Genomic DNA, 27,044 nt, shown 5'->3' with positions numbered 1-27,044 from the left:
TATTTATAATATATATTTCCATGAACTTTTCCAAGACTCCAAGATTCCCCAAATTTTTCACTAAAATAAACTCATCTTTCAGTCGCATTTTTCCACAAAGATTTTGAAATATGTTCATACATTATTTTGTGAAAATAAACGTAAGTGGGCTTGGCAGCGTGGCCTAGTGGCTAAGGTCCTTGCCTTGATCCTATATGGCTGCTGGTTCTAATCCCGGCAGCTCCACTTCCTCTCTGTCTCTCCTCCTCTCAGTATATCTGACTTTGTAATAAAAATAAAATAAATCTTAAAAAAAAAAAAAAAAAGAAAAGAAACGTAAGTATGCACACACATCTCAGCGAAGAACCTTGGAACACACGTGCTGTTGTTCTGACTCCAGGCAGCACTGAGATGATCTTCCCATCTCCCCCTCCTCGTACCTGTACCTGCAGCAGTCATGTACAGAACCCACGCCATCGCACGTGCTCTAGACCTGCAGAAATCAGCCTTCTCCCTGGGTGTGAGTGGGCTGGCATCCTGATCTCACCCACACTGCCGTGAGCTCTGTCTTTTCCTAAGGATGGTTCTACTCAAGAAAACCTTCAAGCCAGTGTCACAGCTTGCAGATCTTAGGAAAGGCACCAAAGAAATGTCACCACTGGTGGCCTTCTGAGAGATTTTCCCTTGGTCATTCCCACATTTATTTCCTCTTTAGGAAATGTGAAGGCATCTGGAAAATCCTACAATGTGCTTTGCATGGAAGTGGTCATAATCAGGTGGTTGATGACCCACGGTATAGTTTAGCAGTGCTCACGATGAAGCTACAGCAAATGAGAAATCATTTATGCATTGTAATTTTTTTAAAAGACTTTCTGGTGGTATTAAAACTACCCACTGCCTACAGAGAATATGGGTACAAAGGGTTATAAACTAGAAGGGTATTATTAGAAAGTCCAGGGTCATGATCATCAGACCAAGAACTCTTGTACCACACAGTTTCAATGAGCCAGTTGCATGAAGGGTGAATTATATCTCAATAAATCTGCATTTTCCAAAGTCTGGAGCTCGCCAGTGATTACAGAGAATGGATGAAGAGTGACTTGTAGCCCAATGAGCACCGACAACCAGTGTAACACTAGCAAAGCTTCACCATGAACAGTCTTCCTGTGCCCAACAGCTGACAAAATAAAAGCATATCACAGACATTTCTCAGCATGAAATCATTCCTGCTATTTTAAAATACCAAAATTTATTTCACTAATTTATCTGCACAAAATTCTCATGAGTCACAACTTCCATGTGTTATAAATGATAGAGGAAATTTAGCCTGCCAGAAAATATGTTTTATTTCAAATAATGAAAGACATAAAACACTGACTTTATCATTCATATCTCTTATGGAATCCTTTTTGGTTTGCTTGACTTTCCTTGTTTCATTCTTTTCATCTACATTTTTAGTGTGGGAAAACCCACACTATGTTCAGTGGTTCTACTGAAATGCCTCCTGGCTTGAAAGCAGAAGTTTAACAATACACCCAGACATTCATCTGGATACATACATACACACATACTCCTGTTCTGGTCTCATTCCTGGCTACCGTGAAAGCAGGAAAAAGTCCAAACCTACACACAAATTCTCTCTGAGCAATCAAAACAATACCTAGTCAGGGAGGATTACTGCAGTACCGCCCTCTGGCTCCTTCTCCCCAGCCAAGACCTTTATTATCTACCAACAGATGCACCAAGGCTAACACACACTAACGCATGCAGGTACACAAAACGCCATTGCCCATGAATGTGGAACTGCTCACCTGGAGGCCATGAGCAGCTCTGGGCATCTAGGAGCCCAAAAGGAGCTCCCTGGAAAGCAGCTGCGGAGCTGGCGAATTCTGTGCACATGTCATGATGGGGTCACGATGGGCAAATTCTCACCACAGGAAGTGTGAGAAACAGCTTTGCACAGAGCAATTGTTTGCAACCATCAGCAAAACACTTTCTTAGAAAATGTCATTTCATAAATATGTACAGGGTCTTTGCAAGTGTTCGTTTTCAGTCACTACATAGGAGCTCAAGCAATCCAGAGCACCGCGACGTGTGAACCTGCAGTAACTAAGCAGGTATTTGGCCTTGGCTGCTCTCCTCAACCCTCACGTTTTACTGGAAGAAGTTAAAACACAGGAGTATCAGGTTTCCACTGCACATGCAGAAACTGTATTTGCCTCTTACATCACATGCCTAAAGAAGATTCCCAAGACCCTTCCCAGAAGACCTAGAAATACACATTTCATTGCCAAGAACAACTTTGCAGCGAGTCTGAGATTTGGCTATTAGGCTTAGGAACTTGAATTCAACTTAGATTAGATACATGGACAGAGAAATGACCCCTCTGAACCAAGAGGCTGACAATGCTAACGAGGGAGACGCTGCCTCGGCTTCATGGACAGGCTCTCCTCAGTATTAAAGTGTGCTATTTAAACAGCACTCACCTGCTAAGCTCCATGCCAAACATGCCACAAAATTTACCATTTAATTATTGCTGTAAGAATTGATATTTACTTTTCAAAGGTAATAAATATCTAGCAAGTATAAAATTCAAAAAATGAATAGGATTTCAAATCCTATGATTTTAACAACTATGATATGACACAGGGTCATATTTTATGAGTGCCCATGTAAAAGATTCCCAACATAATTTCGACTGCACAATTTTCAAATTATGCGCTGGCTTGAATGGAGCCTGCCACTGAGGAAGAACACTAACTGTCATGTGTTTGTTCAGCTTCCAAATAAGACAGAAGTAATTTACAAGAATTAAACATTCAATAGAAGCTAACTGATTGCATTAACCCGAATGATTGCATCGATCCCACACTGCTGACTGACCAACTGATTAATCCTGTGTTGCCAGCCGCCCAGTTGATTCAATCAGCCCCGCACTATCAGTTACCTGCTCTCTGGGCTTGGAATGCTCATCCGTGCACGGACTACAACTCTCCATCAGTTAGCAGAAACGCACATAGCCAAGAAGCCCCCAACTCTGCCAGCGGAGGCTTACTCATGGCCAGATGATGCGTGATGGTGCTCCAACACTCGTCTAATCGCTGTGCCCACGCTTCCTGTGGAGCTGCACCCGTCCTGACAGACTCCTGATACTCTAACAGGAAAGCTACCCTGGCAGTCAGTCCATTCGCCACTGAGGGACTTGTGCACGTACCCTCCACTGTGCCTATGTGTTGATCCAGAAGAGAACTCCTTCAGATCTCATCACAGACTTCCTATTTTCAACTGGCCTCCTGGGAACTAACATAACAGCACCCTCAAAACAGGAATTGCAGAAGCTCTACCCGGAAATGTCGCGTACTACAGCCTTCAGCGCACCCGGCACTCATGAACGGGCGGACGTCAAAGGTCCCTTCGTTCTCCAAGGCTGCTGATGTGTAAATGCTATAAAGGTGGCAGAAGCGCAGCACCACGCACACACTAACTCCAGATCGCCTCCACTCTTCGCAAAAGATCTTTCACTATGAGTCACAGTCTGGTTTTCCTGGTGACATGGGAATAAAACAGGTGAATATTCAGCAGTTGCCACACCTCCAGTAAGTGACAGACACAAGCTGTTGGTTCACACAACGGAACCAGTGCGGCGAGACAGCAGCTGGGAACACTCTACGGTCCTTGGGAGAAAAGAGGAAAGCAACATGACAATGAAAATCTGGGAAGTAAATGAAAGCAACAGATTAAATCACAGAAAAGTCAGACCCGTCCGCATACCAAAAGGCAATCCGGACGTCTGGAGACTGGGAAGTGAGGGGGATCAGAGGCCGAACCACCATGTCAACACGCAGTGGTGCAGGGAGCAGAAAAAGAAATATGGAAAACATCTGACCCACAGCCTGTCAGGGTCTTTGGGGGAGACACTGCGTCTATCTTAAACAAAATGATCAAAGTACATTAACAACCAAGAAGGAATGCAACTCCCAGATGGCCTGAAGAGGAATTTCATAGCAGGTCAAGAAGACTTCCAGAACAGTCATCTGACACAACAGGAGGTTCCATGCCAGACACAGAGGTGGCAAAGAATACGCCAACCTGGGGCGCTTCCAGGGGCCCTGTTCATTGCGAGCATAGCCAAGCAGGGACAAGCACGTGCTCTGAGCCAGCTGCAGGCAGGATGCGGGCTCCAAAGCACTGCGCAGCAATGGCAAGCCACCCCAGGACAGAGCACACACCTCGCCAGCTGCAGGCAGGGTGCGGCCTCCGAAGCACTGCGCAGCAATGGCGAGCCACCCCAGGACAGAGCACACACCTCTCTCTCAGGGACCTCTTCTGTTCAAAAACAGACCTAAGGGCAGTGGAGCTATAACTCCACAAATCAAGAGTCCTTTAGAAAAAAAGAAAACAAAATTGCAAGCATAAAAGTAAGGTTAGACACAGTTACCTTCAATGAGAAAATAGCTGACAGACTGGAAACTGACAAGCACCATGTATCTCACCAAATCTAGAACTTAATACCATTTTGTTATTATCTCATAAGAGTCCAAGACATTTTCTCTCTGTGCACTTCTGGCCGCCTGTTCTCTGAACTGCCTTTTCTCACATGACAAAAATTCATTTTTTTTTTCATGGAGAGACTAAAAACAAAATTCTAACATAATTTACCTAAAGAAAAGCAGCTTTTCCTTATCCCAATTAGTTGTCTCCCTTCCCAATGTATTTCCCATTTCCCACCCAGCTCCCTGCTTTGGGCCTGGAAAAGCAGCAGAGGATGGCTCAAAGCCTTGTGACCCTGAGCCCGTGTGGCAGACCCAGAAACCCCTGGTTCCTGGCTTTGGATCAGCTCAGCTCCAGCCATCACAGCCACTTGAGGAGTAAACCAGTGGATGAAAGATCTTTCTCTCTCTTCTCTTTTCAAAGAAAATAAGTAAATCTTTAAAAACAAGAAAATCGTATTTTACCAAACACCCATTATTTTGCACCTGCACACTCTCACTTGGCACATGCAGGCCTACACACATCGCACTACACAGGCCGCTTCCTGCCTCTCTGACTACTACGCGTTCCGTAACCTAGGCAGTGCGGAGAGACAGGGCTAAGGCACAAGGCATGCCCTGGAGCCCGTTTTCAATGATTAAATGTGGCACTAATAAAGAACCCAAGGTTAAGGTCAGGAGGTAGATCTAAGCAATTTAAGAGATGACATGTAATGATCTTTGTGCAGCCCACCTTGGGGAAAGACAACTCCAACACCAGCTACTTCATCCAAGGACGACGACAGACAGGTCTCCCACAAGCCAGTGGGCCGGGGCTCCGCACACAGTCCCCCTAGATGGGCAGCGCTCGGAACTCCACTCTGAGACCACGAGGGGCACGCAGGAGGCTCCTCGCAGCCCACAGAACCACTGGTGACTCTCTCGGGCCTCGCTTTGCGAATGGAACACTCATGGAGCCTTTCTCTTTCTGAGCCATAACTAATTCCTACTGTAATTAGCTACACAGTCCCTACAAACGTCTGGGTTAAAAATACTGAAGTCAGCATCTTGATTTTAGAACAATTTAAAAATACAGCTCTATAATTCAGTAAGAAATCAAATGCCTTGGCCTGAACACAAAGAAATAATACTGGCAAGAAAAGTGACTTGCAGTATTTCTCTCAGCAACCAGAGAAATGGGAATATGGGCTAATTATCTAATACTTTAAACATGTAAAATATGTTGTAACCCCAGCCAGATTCAGCAAAATCATGCTTCGATGCTATAAACTGCCAAATACTAAAATTAAAATAGACACGAGACAGCTGAATAGTAATCTGTAGTCATTTTAAGGTGTATAGAACCCGGTTGTATATAAACTAATAATTGAAATGTCAATGTAGAAGTCACAGGATGTGGTTCAGAACTTACTTTCTTTTTTTTCTTTTTTTTTTCTCTTTTAACATATTGGTTACTCAATACCGTGTCAACTAATTCCATAACATTATAAATTGTTACTGATGTAATGTCGGGGCTTTTAATTGATCGGGACGATACTCTGCCAGCTCTACCTTCAGACCAGAGATGGTCTCCCCAAGAAACTGTTGAACTTGTCTGGACAATAAGATGCTGGACTTTATGCTTGGTAGATGCTTGCAATGAAAGAATCTCAACTGAATTTGAACTGTGGTAATGCAACAAGGTGGAGGAATCCACCATGGGGGGTTGGGGAGGGGTGGGGGAATCCCAGTGCCTATAAAACTGTGTCACATAATGCAATGTAATCAATAAAAAATTTTTAATAATTTAATAAAAATGTTGTAATCCAAGTAAAATTAATGAGGACTATTAATTTATTAAAAATGAAAACCTGGGGCCTGGTGCAGTAGCCTAGCAACTAACTAAAGTCCTCGCCTTGCAAGTGCCGGGATCCTGCAGGGGCGCCAGTTCTAATTCAGGAGGCCCCGCTTCCCATCCAGCTCCCTGCTTGTGGCCTGGGAAAGCAGTTGAAGACTACTCAAAGCCTTTTGACCCTGTACCCACATGGGAGGCCTGGAAGAAGCTCCTGGTTCCTGGCTTTGGATCGGCTCAGCTCCAGCCATGGCAGCCACTTAGGGAGTGAATCATCAGAGGGAAGATCTTTCTCTCCACTCCTCTCTGTATATCTGACTTTCCAATAAAAATAAATCTTTTTAAAACAATGAAAAGCTTTCACTTGAAAAACACAATAGGTAATTGCACCATCAACAGGGAGAAATGTGTTATTTCTAACTTATTAAAGATGTCTGTTACAGAAAACAGTAAATTATATTAACCCAAAGAGGCAATAAAAAAATGTTATGGTACTCCAACTCACAGGAATTGGCATAAATCTTTCATTGAAAACATCCACTTGCTTGTTTATTTAATAGGAGGAGGGAGGGTAGAAGGTTGGGTGAGGTGGAGGAGAGGGAAAAAGTTTGAACTCTCTAATTAGACCTTTAGGGTAATTGAAAGGATGCTGAATTCTTTAATTAGACCTTCACGATTATCGAAAGGATTACTATTTCAGAAAAGATTCCCATGGTAGTAAAATTTATAGTAACATGTTAGACACACAAAAAATAATCAGAAAACTATTAATAGTATTCGCACTGATGTTTCAACTCCTAGGATACCATAAATTGTAAAATATACCGTTAGTCTGTCAATTCAAAAGAACAAACATCTACAACAGATCTGTGACATGCCACTTCCTGCAAATTCCATGTCAGAGTTACTAAACCGTTAAGTAACCTTAAAAGGGGGTCTCTGTTAGGGGGATGGGAAAATGCCACATCACAGATGCCAAATTCTGCACAGACTAGGAAGGGATTCACCCGGCAAAGGTGCCATGGGAAGTCTTCACATACCAGTGGGAGAAGGGGTGAACCCCAAGGTGGAAAGGCAAGCGGCAAAGGCTGGAAGGCCAGGCTCCCCCATGCGGGGAGGTTCCAGAGGCAGAACTGCACAGGCAGCCAAGGCCCCAGCAGTGCTTGGAGACAGAGGGAGACAGCCCAACTTGAGCTCAGAAAGGCGCATCACGAAATACCTGGTGATTTACTTGGATGGCAAGACGAAGCCAAATTACTGCAGGACTGAATTCCAACAAAAGCAACTTGGAAATCACTCAGTTGGCAGTAAGGGTCAGTTTCCAGAACAGGGACAAGGTGTGATGGGATTAAGATCTGAGGAAGCTTATCTCACTGGCTGGGCGGAGAAGATGAGAAGCAAAGAGAGAAGTACTACAAGAACAGGGTGTGATGTGATGAGACTTGCACTCTGGAGACAAAGTACATGACAAAAAACTTTCCACACCATAACTGCATGATACATTACACTTGTAACATCAGCTTTGATATGGTAAACTCAATTTTCAAAAAAGGTACTACAGACTTTTCCTTTTTATTTGATCTGAGATTACAAATTCAAACATATTTTGTCTACAAATACATTTTGGGCAAATAAGAGATTAATTTAAAAGACTTAAAATTTAAATAGCCTCAACCTTTGCAAAGGAGATTCATCCTAACTTTATCTTCAAATTCCTTAAGGCCTAACATTTCCAGCATCAAAGGAATCTCTCAGCTATTTTTCTAGTTCACTGTATATTTTAGGTGTTGACTTCATTCACATTGTGCAAGATTATACAAATAGATGACAGACCACATAATTAGTTTTCTCCTCTCTCAAGCTGCCCACCATTTTTCTCCCCACTAGTTTTCTTCCAAAAGAACGCGCACATCTCTGAGTCTCCAACTCTTAGAATCTCCATTCTGCTGTTGAAGCCAAAATATCTACAACTAAAAAGGGGCAAAATCTGTGTGCTCTTCATCATGCAGCCAGACAGCACTGGTCACCTGCCCTCAGACAGAATCCATTCACCACGTTGTGAACTTACAAAGGCAGATTTGTAATCAGTGGATCTTTTCAGAATGGTCACAAAGCCGCGAAGGGACTACTTTTAAACTGGCACCACCCACATGCCATAGATTCATTTCCTTAGGTCAACATACTACAAATGCACAGTATTAGAGGAAACTGGAATCAATTTTTTCCTTAAAAGTTTTACAGATTGTAGGGTAGAAAATGTACTCAAAGTGGAGAAAACTGAAGGGAATAGAGTGTTTGGCATGGATTGGGGTGCGGAGAAAAGAACTACACACTCATCCAAAGCTTCAGATCCATCTAGTTATAAACAAGCACTTGTGGTTAGGAATTCTAGTTAACAACAAAGGCAGCAGCCATAGAGCCACACACCACGAGATCTAATTGAGAGGATTCAATATAGGAACACAGCCCTTCACCAAGCGACAGGCAATGCCATCACGGAGTGGCTTAGGCAGACGACTTCAGGAGAGGGTCACAAAAGGCAGAAGGCAGTTTTTAATGGGTCCAACAACAAGACCCCCAGTGTATACCTAAGCCACACAGGAGACCCATTGTGTGCCTACACCACACAGGAGACCCAGTGTATGCCTACGCCACACGGGAGGCCCACTGTGTGCCTACGCCCCACGGGAGGCCCAGTGTGTGCCTACGCCCCACGGGAGGCCCACTGTGTGCCTACGCCCCATGGGAGACCCACTGTGTGCCTACGCCACACGGGAGACCCACTGTGTGCTTAAGCCACACGGGAGACCCACTGTGTGCCTACGCCCCACGGGAGGCCCACTGTGTGCCTACGCCCCACGGGAGGCCCACTGTGTGCCTACGCCCCACGGGAGACCCAGTGTGTGCCTACGCCCCACGGGAGGCCCACTGTGTGCCTACGCCCCATGGGAGACCCAGTGTGTGCCTACGCCCCACGGTGATTTCTGAAAAGTGGATCAGATTATCCACTGGTCTGTTTCAATTACATCCACGACTCCAAAGAAACACAGCTGCCATTGCTGGATGATTTTCATACACTACGTAACGGTCTTTGTATGTCTGCGCAAGCAAACTATAGCTGCTCTTCCCCATATGAGTATGCTGAAACAACAGCCACCATATTCTGTATATTATCTTGGTATTTATGGAGTAACTAAGTAATGTAACTTAATTCTTAAAAACAACGAATAATCTGTTCTAATATATTGGATCCTTATTTCCCTTAATAAAATTTGCTCTGCTGGAATTCCTATTATAAAACACTAAACCTTGTCCAAGAATAGCATTTCCATTGGTTATTATTAAAACCTTTTCATGAAGACATATTAATGTGACATTACTTCCTAATCATGACTGTTTGACTTTGTAACATTTGCTGATAAATCTTTTACCGAAATAGCCCACTTTGCATATAATCATTTCTATTTCCCACTCCAAGGTCAGCAATGTTCACCCTTTCAAAACAACAAGTTTGATTCTCTAAGTCTTTCTCTTTTTTTTTTTTCTGCAAAACAACCAACCCGTGACGTGATTAAGCACTGCTCTGACTCCCAAGCACCACACCCTTCACCTCTGCTCCATGTGTCCCCACGGGTCGTACATAAAACATGCTCGGCAGAGTGTCATCTGCTCCCGAAGCCAGAGAACGCGTGACGGATTGGCTCAGCGACCTGCTAGAGACAACTTTGGGTTCCAAAGTGCTCCATGAGGGAGTTCCATGCTAGAACTTAATTTCTCACAAATAATGAAAATTGCTGGGCGAGACACAGAAAACTGTTAAGCCACGATCCAGCAGAGAAGCACAGAGCTGTTATCCTCAAGGGATGAGAGACGAACAACACAGGTCCAAGCTGCCGCACTACAGGGAATGGCGCTGAGCCAGCACAGCCGCAGAGAGGAGGCCTCGAGGGAGTGGCATGCGGTGCAGGCACGGCCGATCCCACAGGACCCAGGAGGCACCGCTTCCCAGAAAAGGAAAGGCACTTCCATAAGAGGTTTGTAGAGATCCCAAGAGATCCCACAGGTCCAGCAATTACGTGAGCCACAGTGAGAAACCGTGTGGTCTTTTACTTGGTGAGATTAGTGAAGGACAGGAAGAACCTCATCTATAAGCAGAAATAAGCTTACTCTAGAATTAATGGATTTTTTTACTCTACAAAAGCTCTAAAAAAGCTTCAGCAAAACAAGAAATCAATCAAATTCACAAGCAGCATAACTCCCTGTCAATTACATCAAGCAGGGGTTGAGGACCGGAGCCTACAGGTCACATAAAACCCACAAAATCACTGAGTTGGTGTGGCCAGGCACGGTAATCACAGATGGCACTCAAAATTCAATACATTGGAGCAGACGTGGTAGAAGCAGCTCCTGGCTCCCAGCACTGGACTGGCCTACCTCTGGACAACGCAACTGTTTAAGGAATGAAGCAGCAGATAGAAGTTTTCTCTCCCACTCTCTCTAACTCTGTCTTTGATGGACAGACTATTGATGGGCCTGGTGCAGTAGCCTAGCAGCTAAAGTCTTGACCTTGCACACTCCAGGATCCCATATGGACACCAGTTCTAATCCCGGCAGCCCTGCTTCCCATCCAGCTCCCTGCCTGTGCCCTGGGAAAGCAGTCGAGGACGGCCCAAAGCCTTGGGACCCTGCACCTGCATGGCAGACCCAGAAGAGACTCCAGGCTCCTGGCTTTGGATCAGTTCAGCTCTGGCCATTGCAACCACTTGGGGAGTGAATCAGTGGACAGATCTTCCTCTCTGTCTCTCCTCTCTATATATCTAACTTTCCAATGAAAATAAAATCTTTAAAAATAAACAATAAATAGACAATTGAAACAAACTCCAAAGTGACAGAAATTAAATAAATGGTAACTAGCATCAATGTTCAATGTCATTGATTATGGGGTGGGTAAATTAAAACCATAAATACATCTTTGAGAATAACACACTGAATGTTAGCGGGCATTGAGACCAACTAACACAGGGCTGGTGGGAATGTGGAATGTGAAATCACTTTGGAAAACAGACTAGCAGTTTCTTATAAACTGCAAGAATGTATATACCCAGCCACTTTACTACCTAAGTATAAACATATGTTCATACAAATAATCATGCAGCAATGTTCGCAGAAGCTGGAAGCAACCCCAACATCCAACAAGGAAAACAGATACACAAGTGGAGGTATAGCCATGAAATCCAACGTGCTACACAACAGGGAATGAACAAATGATACATGAATGAATCACTAAAGTATTAAACTTGGTGGAAAAAGCTAAACCCAAAAGCTTCCATTAAATGAAAGTTTAGAAAAGACTAAATTGGTCAAGACACCAAAAATAAATCAGTGCCTACCTGCGGGGATGGGGCAGAACTGAGTGCACACAGAAACAGTAGGCGAGGGAGAGAGAGGCGGGGCGGGGGAGAGCCAGCCCTCCCACCTGCGGGTTCGCAACAGCCGAGGTGGACCAGGCCAAGCCAAGAGCCAGCAGCACCCTCTGGCTCTCCCACGTGGCGGGCAGCGATCCAGGTGCAACAGCAGAAAGCCAGGCCAGACACGGGCACTGCAACATGGGCTACGGGCATCCCAGCTGGCTTTAACCTGCTACTCCCCTACATGACTGCTCATACTCTCATATCTGCACGGGGGAAAACAGAAATTTCCACATGACTTGTGGTCTGGCAGAAATGAATTCCACACAATTCCATTTTTCAGTGACAACTAGCCGTATCAGTGCATTTATGACCTTTTGCGGCGGCTGCTGCTGCTACTACTGTCAAGTCAAATCTGACACAGAAGTGAGCGTGGCAAAGAGGCAGCTGTTCCAGGGGCTGCTGAGGTGTGCTCTGCTTGGGAGCCACCAAGGCCTGCGCCATACAAGCTCCAGGAAGCTGTTTCCATCCACTGGATACTCTTCTGTTACGCATGAAATCATAAACAAGGAGCAATGGCATTGGCCAAGAAAGGGCCTGGGTTCCTGATTCTGTCAGGTGGGGAACAATGAGCTGGGAACACTGATAGAGCGGCACAAACCAGTGGATGCTGCGACCGTCCCCTGTGCTCAGTGCTGCCTGCCAGGTAAGTCTGTACTCCTTTAAAACAGCACTATGGACCAACAAAACAAAAATAAACACAAGCTCCCCAAAAGTACTGACTGCATCTGGCAAACCTTCAAACACAAAACAAGTGGTTTTACATACAAGTGCTAGGCTTTTCCGCACTGTTCAGGCCATACATTTCTAACAGAGCACATTCTCTCGGATAATTCTAAGCCTCAACTTCCAGGCCCCAAATCAAACAGGAGGTAAAAGATCTGAGTGACGTGAGAAAATACAAGAAGACTTCAATAAATATTTCTGAAGCTGCAAAAACATTCAGAAAACGTTTTGGGCAGCAGTGCAAACTGGCTTTTATTATATAAAAGGTGGCTGTTTCTATTGAGTTTGCTTTGGCAACCACACCTGAAAATGAACATTATTCTGTATAATATTACAAAATAAATTCATAAACAACATTTGTCTAAATTCATCATGTCTTAGTCTACGTTTCTAATAAAAAGGAGGGCACTGTTAAAAAAAAAAATCAGAACTCCAGGAGCCAGAATATGAATACCTACTGTAACATTTCATTATAAAATATCTGGAACGCCAGGTAAGTTTGTATGCCATAAAAGCTGATGAGATCACACAGGCCCTTCTGTGTGCTCCTCCCCTCTCCCCAGTCCTGCTGAGCCCCCGGGAAGGGCTACGCTCTTCGCTTCCGTCCGGACACGCCTTGCTTTCTGCCAGACATCAAGTCTTCTCCTTACCTCTGACAAATGTTATCTGCTGCTTTTAAAGCTGCAATCGGTTTCATTCAGGTGAAAAGTAATTCTATAGTATGATTCCCCAGTAGGTAACTGAGAAAAGAGATTAACAACAGTTATCCTGGACCAAAGTAGCCCTTTATCATATCAGAAGAAAAAAACTACCATGGGGCTGGCACAGGGGCTTAGTACTCTAGTCCTTGGCCTGAGGCAGCAGCATCCCATATGAGTGCCAGTTCGAGTCCTGACCACTCTATTGCTCCAGCTCGCTGCCGATGGCCTAGAACAGCTAAGAGGGGTCAGGTCCTCCGGCACCTGCATACCTCTGGGAGACCCAGAGGAAGCTCCTGGCACCTGACTTTGAATCAGCTCAGTTCTGGTTGTTGTAGCCATGTGGGGAGTGAATTAGCGGAAGGAAGACCCCTGTCTCTGTCTCTCCTACCTTCTCTCTCTGTAAATCAGCCTCTCGAATAGAAGTGAATAAATCTTTTAAAAGGTAGATCCTAGCATGTTCTCTCCTCAATAACACAAATGTAAGGGCAGTACGCAGTTATCGCCCAGGAGAACCCGTGGTGCTCAGCCTGCCTGCCTTTCCCGCGTCCTCTGACATGCCAGGCACACGGCTCGACGGTGCGTGCGCTGCGGGGAGGGATGCTTCAGACACACAGTTACCAAGCCTCTGAAACGCCCAGGTTAGAGGATTCTCAATGATGCGAAAGCACAAATACCTTTCAGAACATCAAGTGTGTAATCTCGTAACTGTGACAGTGCTACTGCTCATCAATTCCTATATAGGAGCATAGGCTCTGACACACTGTGTCATTTTATATGTATCCACATAGGCTCGTGCTTTCTGTAAACAAGACGCTTCAAAAGGAATCCTTTAACATTCAATATATAACATTGCATGAGACTCCACAAAAATGGCTCAGCTGAATTTTACTTCTCTTGGCACTACTGCATTGCAGTTTCTCACAACCCCAGCTCACAGGAACGCGTCCTTAAGCCTCGCACAAGCAGCCCTGGGTCTGAATTCTCACACTCCAGCCAAGGGCACGGCTCTTCTCACACGGCAGACGGCGAGAACAAGGCCAGCAGGAACAACCAGCCTCCAGTCCACGCGGCCTTCTGCCACCAGCTGGCTGCCTCCTCCCTGGATTGTCACTTCATTGTCCTGGGTTTCGGCTTGTTCCTGCCAAATACTAGCAAGTTTAACTTTCCTTCCTACTGGGAACTTCTCAGTGTGAAGCATGCAGATGTCTTCTGTACCTCAGAGCCCCTTCCTGCAAGCCCCCTGACCTCCCACAGCCTGTCCAAAGGCCAGCCCCCCTGGAGCCAGGTTACACAGAGCATCACACTGCCGATCCCCGCTCCCCTCCAGGCCCGCAGGCTGGACACCAAGGTCACTGTGAGAATGACACCAAGACACACAGTATGGCGCACTAGCCCTACAGGTGCTCCACAAGCGGGGCTTTTTAGAGACGGTGGTACAATTTTTATTCTTAAATGACAAGCCAATTCTTTGCCTTTAAGCTATTTTATTGCTAATTGTAATGTGAAGATGAGAACAATGATGCATGATGGGAAAGTGGAAATGTTGAAGGATACGGAGAAAAATCTTTGGTAGCACAGAGTCGTTTCCCCCTTTATGAAGGTGAGGATCATGGAAGTACTCTCCCCATTGAGCCCTCTGAAGGTCGCAGACAGGGAGCCTCCAGGCTGCAGCCCTCCCTTCCTGGATCACCCAGCATCAGGACACGGGGTCTCCAGGCTGGAGCCCTCCCTCCCTGGATCACCCAGCACCAGGACACGGGGTCTCCAGCCTGGAGCCCCCTTCCACCCCAGAGGAGCTCCCGAATTTTCTCGCACTCTCCCTGCAGTCCTGGGCTCACAGGAAGGAGCTGTCTTTGAGAGCTCAAAGGAATTCTGATATTGTGCACCAAGCCAGAACCTGGGAGGCCATTCAAAGCCAGGTCTCCACAACTCTCATGCCCCAGAGTTTTCCATTACAAACAGAGGAGAAGGTAACACTTTCTGGTATGTTCTAAGCCCAACAACCCTATGAGGTAGACAGTCCCATTAGCCCCAGTCCACAGAAAAGGAAACTTAGTCACAGGAAATTATCAACCTGCCTGAGTGACATGCCCAGAAGGTGAGCCCCTCATGACACAGGACCCATTCCCTACCCTTCCTCACCAGGCTTCATGCCCTGGGATGCAGACAGCTGTAGCAGGCCCTGGTCCTGCACAGCCTCCAGCTAGAACTGGGTGAACACACGGCCCCAGCCCAGGGAGCGGAGGACAGCTCACGGACACGCCTCTAAACACACAGCTTCCACTCGCTGGCCCAGGCCACAGCTGCCACAGGGCCCTTCAAGCTGTCACCTGGTGTTGGTCCCAGCAGAGGGATCTCAGCTGTTAGACTCCTGGTGCTCCCCGCAGCCCTGCCAAGACCATGGGAAGCTGCCACCCACCCCAACCAAACTTTCCCTTCCCCCCTCTGAGCTAACCAATCATTTTCCACTGGGATAATTCCTCGTATCCTACCCTTCTCTTAGATAGCATTTGTGAGAATGTTGGCATGTATAAGGATGAGAGCAATCTACCAGGCTGGAATGTGTCCAGAAAAAGGTTTTGGATGGAGAGAGGAGCTGTTGGAGAATATGAGTAAAGGAAGGCGGGGGCCCAGCGTGGTGGCCTAGCAGCTAATGACCTCGCCTTGAGCGTGTCGGATTCCCATACGGTGGCTGGTTCTAATCCTAGCAGCTCCAGTTCCCATCCAGCTCCCTGTTTGTGGCCCAGGAGGGTGGTCAAGGACAGCCCAGGGCCTTGGGACCCTGCACCCATGTGGGAGACCTGGAGGAGGTTCCTGGCTCTTGGCTTCGGATTGGTGCAGCACTGGCCATAGCGGTCGCTTGGGGAGTGAATCATCGGACGGAAGATCTTCCTCTCTGTCTCTCCTCCTTTCTGTATATCTGACTTTGCAATAGAAATAAATAAATCTTTCTCTAAAAAAAAAAAAAAACGGTGGGGAACAGGATGGGAAAATCTAAGTCAAGTGGACTACCTCCCCGGTGATGGGTCCTATTGTGTTAGCCTGTGTGACATAGGGACACGGGCCCTGTGAGTAACCTGGACACTGCAAAGCCAGACTCGACCTCACACCAGGAGCAGCACTAATTAGGCCAAGAGATCATCAGCCAGCTTACAAATCAATGAAGGCCTCAGGCCCAAATGGCCCTGTTCTTTTTCTGTCTTCAAAGGTGAATTAAGTACATCCTAGAGATGTGTTTTAACTTGTGTTTCCAAACTCTAATACCATATGGTGATTTATAGACTGCTGAAGCCTGGCCAAAATACTTTCCTCACTTTGGCTTCCCTTTTATGTGAAAGAAAGATGAATGATACTGAGACTGCGCACTTGATCAACTGTGGGGAGAACAGGAGGAAGGGAGGCCGAGCATCACGTCAGCTCAAGAGCAAGTTCATACAAAATGCACTCCTTTGAGTGAGCAGACGAATGTGCTCGTCTAAGAGGGCAAAGTACATGAAATATTTCTTTCAAATAAGATGAAGAAAATCAGTACATGCATGGCCATCAGTAATTCTCGTGATTATTAAAGGTGCAAATGCTATTAGAGCATCTTTGTTCCCTAGAATTTACAATGTTTATAAGTAGAATTTAGAACTATCAAAATGGAGAAATAACTAACTCACATATCCGAAATTTTGCAAGTCCAATTTTGCCACTGTTCATAACATCTTCCACACTGGTGGCTTTCTTTACGGGGTTTACAGCCTTGCACATTTGGGTATACAATCCCAATACTTTTCTTCAACATAAGAAAGAAAACCCCCAATCTTCTCCCGGATTCTCCTACTCAAATTTATCTCCAAGCAGCAAGCTGACTGAACGAGTGAATCCAGGGGCTCCTATATATGAGACAAGGGCATTTAATTTAAGCAGCATCTTAATCCTTGCCTGGACTGAAAACTTGATAGCTAAGAGACCTACCAGGCCATTTCACTGTAGACATAAATGTAGCATAGACAATGCACTGCTGCAAGTGAAATCACCTCTTAGGATTCTTCTATCCCCTACCAGAGAGTGCCTGGGGCTGGTCCTGGTTCACTCAGCTTCCTGGGAGGTGGCAGGCAATGGTCCAAACACTTGGGAAACCAGGATGGAGCCCCTGGCCTCATCCCTGACTGCTGTGGGGATCTGGGGAGTGAACCAGGGGATCAAAGGCCTGCCTCCCTCCCTCCCTCTCTCTCTCTCTCTGTTTCTCCTCTGCTGCTACACTGATTTTCCAATAAGTTAACTCTGTAAAAAGAAAAAGACAGCTACTCATGAAATTAGCAGAACCCGTACAGAAAAAGTGAACATGTTCACTGAATTTGCATTTTATCCACTCAGAAGTCTATCTTTCTGCTGCTCTGTTCCTAGAAAATGAAATGAGGGCTAAACACATACACAGACAAATGTCATTGTGACTGAGGACAAGGCAAGGGAACAAAATGAAGAATGAATCACACAACTCAGACCTATCTCAAAAGCTCTTCTAGAAAAACGTCAAGATTTCCTTACAAGTTAACTCACAGTTTATTATTGAGAACCATGTAGTTACCGTCATAGCTTTTAACCTTTAGCTCTTTGATACTTATCATTAGAATTTTGCTCAACAATTAACATTCTCATTTTCCTATAAGAAAGTCTCATGTTTTTAGCTAAATGAAAGTTATTCATCAATATAAAGTAGTCCAAAAATTACAAAAAAATTTTACTCAAACTAAATCCAATTTAAAGACATTTATGCTTAAATGATTTGTCACAGAAATATAACACAGCTTGGAAATTAGTATTAAATAAATCTGTGTTCCCACATAAGTTGAATACCTTCATTAACCTCAAGCAGTCCTACAACAAATCCTGCTTAGAATTGCTTTTGCCTTTAAGAGTTCAACAGCTGAGAAAGTGGTGTTCCAATTGTCTAGATGAAGTGTTAATCAATAATGGCAATAAAACACAGTCATAAAACATAAAATATACAAATAAAACAAAAAATACACCATTGTTTCTGAAACAAAAATGCCATTAAACAAAATACCGTAAAACAAAAATACCACTGTTTCTGAAACACCAAAAATGTAAAATTTTTTAAATCAAAACTGTCACAATCTGGGTAGTTAGTAAAAACGTAGGCTTTCTGAAACTGACCTCATTGACTTGCTTCTTGTCTAGATGGAACACTTGGCCAGAGCTTGTGGAGGCAATTTCTTCATACACTTTATACCCGATGTGACTCCTGTCGTCACAGTCTCCAGTGAGCACAAACACCACCTGTGATGGCCATAAAGAGAGCTCGTGTCAAGGGTTTCCAGAAATCAATACGTATTTACTGAGAAGCACTAGAGTGAACATATTATTTTGGTGAGCGGGACATGAACACATTGATATTCATATATACATACATATATAGTGCCTGGTCACATATACTGTTTAACAGTGAGCCCACACACAGCAGGCTTACTTCACATTGCAGAAGTTTAGGCTACGAGCTGTGGGAGTGCAGGGAGGCCGTGGTAGTGCTGTGTAACACAGCAGCCTCCACTCAGCAGCCTCTCTGTGTTCAGACCCTGTGCAGAGGATCTGCAGGTCGGTCCCACAGCATGAGGTAACAGTCATACTGCAAGTCCTGAGCCTGAAGTCAAGGATTGCTGTGTACATCCATTTGATCTCAAGGATCCTAGCCTTGGCCACAAGCACAAGCCTAAATGACCAGCAATCAGAGAAGGAAGCTAAGAAACTTCTGAGGAAAAACCAGGGGGCCACAGAGACCCTGGAGAAGCCCAATCCACACTACTCCCCCACATGACAAAGTGAGAAACCCTAGCCCAGATCACGTGAGGAATTGCTGCTTCAACCACTGTGTGCAGCACGTTACACAGCTACAGCTAACTGACCCAGGCAAGACCCCTCATGGGAAGCGACATGGGCAATCCATGCTTCTTGTTTTGCAGAGGTAAACATGGCAACAGGCACCATCTTTCTAGAGAAGACCCAGCATGAAAACGCCATGTACAATATCACACAAATATTTCATCTGTTTGAATTAAATGGGACAGATGCAGTCAGACAGAAGTAAGAACTGTCCTTTAACACACACAGAACACAAAGATGCATGCAGGGCAGCTGGGTGTGCTGTCACCGTCACACACGGATCAGATGGGGGCTGTAAGCACTGTCATTCACCACACAAGCAGCAGAGTGCACAGGCGCCCTCGGACAAGCTGGCTCCCAAGGGGCCGACATCTGCTCACCTGGGACTGCTTCTGCTGGATGAGCTGCAGCACCTCATGCGTGAGTCGGTAATCCTTGGACCGCGCGTCAGTGAAAACATAGATGAAAGAGCCAGGAAGAGAAATTTCCAAGGCAATTTTGATAGCCCCAATACTCATTTCCGGACAATCACCACCACCCTGTTAGCAGAGGAAAAAAAGCACAGATCCCATCAATGAAAAGCAAAGCACTGCCACACGCCCGCCACAGCAGGGGAGGGGGCTGACTCACCTGAGCACATCCAGGGCGGAGTCTGGGGCCCTCTGCACTCCACCAGCCCTGCCCCCTCCGACACCACCCCCTCCAGCTTCTGCTTGACCACTCCTCACTCATCCTCACGCGACTTCAGTTTTCCTACAAACCTGTCATTTCTGTGTTGCATTTCCTACTTCGGTAGGCTCAACATATTCTCAACAGCAAAATCAGTCCCCATTCCAAAAGAATTCTTATCACATATTTTTCATAATTACATGGACTTGTACATGAAATTGTCAGCATGCTATATTTATTGCTTTGAATATTATATTCTAGATTTTAGGATTATATCCCGCTTATGTTTCCAGGTCATCACTATTCTTCAAAAACATCTAAAACCCAGAATTTAGACCATCACTTTATGTGTTGAATGTTAATGTTCAAACTTTCTTCTAATATTGTACATACATTCAGACATACACACACACAACTGGTACTTCAAAAATTTCATATAAAATAGAATTGAAAGAGAAGTGTATTTGGGTACCAAAGCAACCGAGATTCATATTTTCCATAATACTTGTTATCCATATGTGAACCAACTCTTTTCTCAGCACAGATGACACAGCTACAGCACACACAGAATGGACTGGCAAGCAACATGACCTGAGCAATCAGTAATGATGAAGGTCCACACAATGCCTAATTCCGAGAAGGGAGTCAAGTATTTGCCCATCAGGAGCATGTGGAACAAGAGATCAAAGCAGGGTAACGTGGCCTCATGGGAGTCCACTAGGTTGTAAACACAAGCAACGGACAGCTCCGTCAAAGGCCCAGATGGCTTTTGCCATGGAACTCTGGAGAGTCCACAAGACTCGCACAGCACTCTCCCGGGCTCCAGTCTGATTCTGAACCAGACCTCCTGAGCACCACAGGTCTAACTGGGGTGGAAGCCCCAAGTACTCTGGAGCCCTGCTGACCCAACGACCTTCTCCAGCACTGGATCCCAATCCAGACTAGCAATTTTAGGACACCATCCATTAATCGGCTTAAACAGAGCATCAACTACTCAATACTGCGTCACGATGGCTCAGTGGCTAATTCTTCACCTTGCAAGTGCCAGGATCCCATACGGGTGCCGGTTAGTGTCCAAGCTGCTTCACTTCCCATCCAGCTCCCTGCCTGTAGCCTGGAAAAGCAGCAGTGGAGGACAGCCCAAAGCCTTGGGACCCTATATTCATGAAGCTCCTGACCTTGGATCAGCTCAGTTCTGGCCACTGCAGCCATTTAGGGAGTGAACCAGTGGATTGCAGATCTTTCTCCCTGTGTCTCCTCTCTGTAAAACTTATCAGTCTTGGCAATAAAAATAAACACATTTTTTAAACTACCTAAAAGACATACAGTCACTTAATATTATGTCACTTCCTTAATTGTTGAGAGGATAAAAGTTGTAGACACTCAAACTTCACTTTGGAGAAGATATCAGCTAAACTTCCAGAAGCTGTTCTGCTTTTCAGAACTTTATTCCTTCGGATAAGCCTCTTCATGGTACTGCATTTAACAGACAACACTGCTCTCAAAAACTTGTCTCCTCAAATTATATTTATCCCTCAGCTTCCAACTCCCCACTGCTAATTCCAACTTAGACATATATGGATCAATCTAAAACGGAACTCACTGCACTACCTCCCAGTCAGGTCTTCACTACCGTTGCTAATGGCACTATCTGCTTAGGTATCCAGCTTCGAAACCTGAGCCACCTTTCATCTCCCCTATTCCACTTGACCAACAGTCAAACTCAGTAATTACACTACCTCCATGAATCTTATTCCTTTCCCTTTACTCTAACTATCCATTATCACTAATTTTATTATACAGAGAGTCACCCATCCAATTTCCTTCTCTTGCAGTAAACTTTACCTTACCTGTATTTAGGCAGCTAGGTGTTAGATTTTTTTTTTTTTTTTTTTTTTTAGTTTTTTTCCACTGCTTCTTCCCTTCCCCTTACTTCACTTCTCAATGCCTTAAGAACATTCATCCAAGTCCTCTTCAAACACTCCTCACAGACACCTGTCTATCGTCCATCAGGATCTTGTTACAGGCCGAACTGCGAGGCTCTCTGTCTTTTACACTTGCTCACTGCTTCCAGTCCAGCATACCTCCTCATTCTATGGATACATGATTTGCACTTGAATTGCATATATATCCTGTGTAACAATTACCCTTAAAGAGCATTTCTTCTAAGAAAGAGGAAAACAGCCACAAAGCATGTTGGCAGTTCTGTTGGTTGACTTTTACATGTGACCAACCCTAACACACATTCTTGGTTACTCAAGAAAAATCATACTTCTGTTACACATTCAGAAGTTTAAACAAAAACAATGAGCAGGAATCACATTAGTTTATCATTCTGTAAGCGCTGGCTGAATGACACAAGTCTTTTTGTTTTTAAGCCAAACATCAGAGCAGCTAAGAAATCTTCAGATATGTGTTGGGACTGAGATGGATGGCAGGCCTTGTGCACGTAGTGAGTGGAGGACACACTCAGAGCTGCCTGCCTTCCATGTGAATACAAAGAGGACTGGTTCACACCGGCACGCAGGCCTCCCTGCAGAGACCTCCAGATGACCGCATCCTATTGGAATCCCTCCAGAGCAGAGGTCCGCTGAGGGCCACAACTGAATTCTACCCTAAAAACAGCAGGTTCTGAAGAGAGAAGGCTGATTTCATTGAATCATTTTTAACCAATAAATTTATGTATGTTTTGTAATTATTGTTTTAAGATACAGTTCCATAGGCTCTGAGATTTCTCTTCTTCCCTCCTCAAAACCCTCTCCCCTCTGGTTTCCCCTTTATTATTACAATAATATAGTCCTTCAAGAGTCCATCATTCTGCTATTTGAGTGTATTCTGACATTGTGGTTACAGACAATGGCACAGTCTAGCATCCTATTGTCAATATATTTCATTGTTTCATCAGGGATCCATCTTTGATTTGAAAGTAGAGATCCATACTGCATTGTATCTTCACATACAGATACGGTAGTCTCTATTACAAATTTTCTATACATCCCCTTAAATGAAAAGCCATAAAACAAAACCAACAATAGGAAATTTACAACAACATGAAATTAAATAACATGCAATTGAATGATGAATGTGTCACTAAAGAAATGAAAGATAATTAAAAATCTCCTTGAAGAAAATGATGCTACTGTATGACCTGTGTGTCACTGAATAAGAAAAAAAAAAACTTTTTGAAGAAAATAAAAGCAAAAATACCAAAACCCATGAGATGTATCATAAACATCAGGTGCTTACAAAAAATAGAACTATTTCAAATAAATGATCTAATAATGCATCTCAAGGACTTGAAATCTGCTAACCAGAACAGCAATGACCAAGAGCAAAAGAAGAGACAGAGGCACAACAAATACCACTGATGTCTCCCCCACAAAGAAGCAAAAGCCTGAGGAAGACATCAAGAAAATGGGGCAGAAAGAATCTTAAAAACTTGTCACAAAGCTTCTTAATAAAGGAGCTCAAGGAACTTAACGAATTTGTCACACAGGAAATAGCAGCACTGAAATAAAATCAAGCTGGATTATTAAAAATGAAAGACACAATGGAGTAAATTGAAAATTCAGTGGAAAGCCTCAATAACAGAATGAGCAAGGCAGAACAAAGAATCCCAGAATTGGAAGACGTTTCCTTCATCAATGAGGAAACATTCAAAAAGCTGGAAGAGTAACTGAGTCAAGCTAAGAAGAGTATTTAAAAATTAAGGGCACTTTTAAAAGGCCAAATAAAAGAATTACGGGAGCTCTAGAAAGGCACAGAAAGAGAGGCTGTATTTAAAATGTATTCAATGAAATAATAAAGGAAAACTTACTTAATCTGGAGAAATAATTGGGAAACAAAATACAGGAAGGGAACACACTCCCAATAGAATTAACTAATGATGACCTTGGTCACAACACATGACAATTGAGCTCTCTTCAGATGCATGCAGGGAAAAGATCTATAAACATGCACATGAAAAAGAAAACACCAATTAACATATAGAGGAACCTCAATGAGACTCACAGGCCAGAAGAGAATGCAATGACATATTCTAGATTCCAAAAGGAAAAAATTGCCAGCCCAGAATAACTTACCCAACAAAGCTTTCCTTTGTCTTTGAAAATGAAATAAAATTCTTCCATAGTAAAGAAAAGCTCAAAGAATTCACCTCTTCCATTTAACAATGTTTTTTTTTTCAAGATCACTTATGTGTATTCTGTCGACATAGTCCACAATAATTTATAAGGTCAACATTATCATCATCGTACTGTCAAGGTTAGAAAATAGACATAGGATAGGTCCCGACATGCTAGCCAAGTGGCTAAACCCTCGTCTTGCACAAACCAAGATCCCACTGGGCTCTGGTTCATATCCTAGCTGTTGTACTTCCCATCCAGCTCCCTGATTATATCCTGGAAAAGCAGTTCAGGATGATCCAAGGCCTTGGGATCCTGCACCCCTTGTGGGAGACCCGGAAGAGGCTCCTGGCTCCTGGTTTTGGAACCGCTCAGCTCTGGCTGTTGTGGCTCCTTACAGAGTGAACCAGTGGATGGAAGATCTTGATCTCTCCTTCTCTCTGTAAATCTGTCTTTCCAATAAAATTGAATAAATCTTTTTTTAAAAATGACATAAGGTGTAATTCTGATGTGTAAGGCATTAAACTATTAACAACCATTTAAAATACAGATATAAATACAACAATAATTACATTCTGAAAGAGTTTTAGCATGATTATAAACTTTCTGGATATTACTGTACACTATTCACTCAGTCTTTATAGAAGCTGTGTGAGGAAAAGAAAGAACTTTTATATGAATGTGTCATATGAACAAATGTACAAATTTAATGATTTGCCAAGATTATAGAGTTTAATTGTAGATCTGGAAGTAGGAACACTCCTGACACTCTATCCAAAAAGGGGACAGAATTGAATTTATTGATAATGCTCTTTTAAAAGATTCACACAGACACAAGTATAGGTTTTCCCCAGTGGTTCAGACACCTACGTCCTACATCAGAATTCCTAGACTTGATTCCCAAACCTGGATCTTGACTCCAGATGCTTGTTATGAAGACCAAAGAGAGCAGCAGCTAAAGTAGATGGGTTGTTGCCCACTTAGAAGCTGCTCACCTTGGGCCTGGCACTAGATTGGTTATTCTTTGCATTTTAATTTACCCTTCATATATATTAAATTTAACTATTCATCAGATTTTCACAGATTATTTTATTCATGCTCAAAATCTTGCTGATTTCTACTTATTTCCCCATTCACTCGTAAGCTATGAATATTTTTGAAAAAATATTTATTTTTCTATGAAAGGCAAATTTTATGGAGAGAGATAAGGATTGACAGAGAAGTCTTCCATCCATTGGTTCACTTTCCAAATGGCTGCAATGGTCGGATTTGTGCCAATCCGAAGACGGGAGCCAGGAGTTTCTTCTGCGTCTCCCGCTTGGGTGCAGGGTCCCAGTGGACTTGCACCATCCTCCACTGTTTTTGACTGGACAATAAGATGCTGGACTCTATGTTTGGTATACGCTTGCAATGGGGGAATCTCAACTGAACTTGAGCTGTGGTTATGCAACAAGGTGGAGGAATCCACCATGGTGGGAGGGTTTGGGGAGGGGTGGGGAGAACCCAAGTACCTATGAAACTGTGTCACATAATACAATGTAATTAATGAATTAAAAATAATAAATAATTTAAAAAAAAAGAAGAAAGAAAAACAATGTTCTCTTAACAGAGAAAAGGAATAGCACTTCCCAAAACCAAAGGCCAATGTGGAGACCATCCCAATAAAATGACAAAAGTAGATTAAATAATGAACAAGCCATTACAAAACTGACAGAACCAAATTACTATACCCTGGTATTAACCCTGAATGTAAATGACCTAAACTCATCAGTCAAGCACCACAGGTTAGCGGACTGGATTGAATAACAAAACCCATCCAGTTTTGCCTACTGAAGACACATCTTGCCAACAAAGCTACACAGAAACTGCAAGTGAAAGGATGGAAAAAGATATTCCAGACCAATGAAAAAGAAAAACACACTGGTATAGCCAATGTTATATCAGACAATACAGACATTGACGTGAATATTTAGAGATTTAGCTGACCAAAGGATCTATCCAGCAAGAAGAGATTACTAGCTTTTTTATCATTATTTCTTTTTCACTTCTAATTTTACTTGTTTTTCCCTTTTTTGCTAGTCTAAAACTTTTGTTCATCTTAAAAAATGGTTCCTTCTTGCTGAACTCTGCAGTTTTGTTAGCTTCAATTCCATTTATTTTTGCTATGATTTTTATCAATCCAATAACTGAATACAGTAATTGGAAGCCACATACGGATAGCTTTCTCAGGGCCTGTAACTCACCTCCTCCCTCGCCCGAGACACAGAGCCACGCGCATGAGCTCAGGATCACAGTACCCAAAGGACAGGCTGGGGTGAGTGGAAGCAGCTCCCACAGACACAATCACAGACCACAGGCTGCACTGTTGTTTCTTTAGCTTTTTTGTGTAATACTCTGCAAAATGAGTTCTTTGATTTTTGTGGAAAAAACTCTCGAAGAAACCAAAAAAAAAAATGAAAAATACCAAGTAAAATTGGGATATTTTAATATTTCATGTGTCAGAAGCCTGCCCTGAATTGCACACATATCCCTTAGGATGTATTTGCTTAATTCATCTTTCCCAGTCATAAAAATGAGAGCGTGCTTGGTAACAAAAACCTCCCATGAATTTCATATCCATCAACTATTATGCACTACTTACAATTTGTTCTAAGGAACATATCTTTTCCTAGAACAGCATCTTTAAATTACTACCTTTCTGCTTATAGAACGGTTAAGCCACCTGTCTGTCTAAATGGGTTCTGACAAGATAAATCTGTTCTTTTTCCAGAAAGCTAAACTGGCATATCCTTACAAATGCTCTTGAATATCTGAGTAAATTCGAATAATTTTTAAAAAGATTTATCTATTTATTTGACAGGTAGAGTCACAAAAAGGGGGAGAGTGGGAGTGAGGGTGAGGGGATGAAAAGACAGGGAAAGGGGGAAGACTGGATGAATGGCGATGGAGAAAGAGAGAAGAGGAAAACGGAGATACCTTCCATCCGCTGATTCACTCTCACAATGGCCCTGAGGCCACCGCCGACCAAAGCCAAAGCCAGGAGCTTCTTCCGAGCGTCTTATAGAAGCAGCAGGGTCCATCACGCACTGCCTTCCCAGGAGCATCAACAGGAAACCGCATCGGAAGGAAAGCAGGCCACTCCCTACACGGTGATCACATGGGATGCCAGT

The 27,044-nt window shown here is 43.9% G+C and overlaps 1 protein-coding gene across 1 annotated transcript in view; it reads right to left on the bottom strand.

The window, feature by feature from the left end:
* Positions 1-27,044, bottom strand: part of HMCN1 (hemicentin 1) — a 366,339-nt gene that overhangs the window by 247,956 nt on the left and 91,339 nt on the right. The window contains exons 3-4 of the mRNA XM_036495278.2: positions 19,462-19,620; positions 18,359-18,481 (exon numbers count right to left, since the gene is read on the bottom strand). Coding sequence (XP_036351171.2) covers positions 18,359-18,481; positions 19,462-19,620 — 282 coding nt within the window. The remainder of the gene's footprint in view (positions 1-18,358; positions 18,482-19,461; positions 19,621-27,044) is intronic.

Source organism: Ochotona princeps, chromosome 10, assembly GCF_030435755.1.
Source record: "Ochotona princeps isolate mOchPri1 chromosome 10, mOchPri1.hap1, whole genome shotgun sequence".
Classification (NCBI taxonomy): Eukaryota; Metazoa; Chordata; class Mammalia; order Lagomorpha; family Ochotonidae; genus Ochotona; species Ochotona princeps.
Note: the sequence above shows the minus strand (reverse complement) of the source record. Positions and strands in the feature narration are given on the sequence as shown.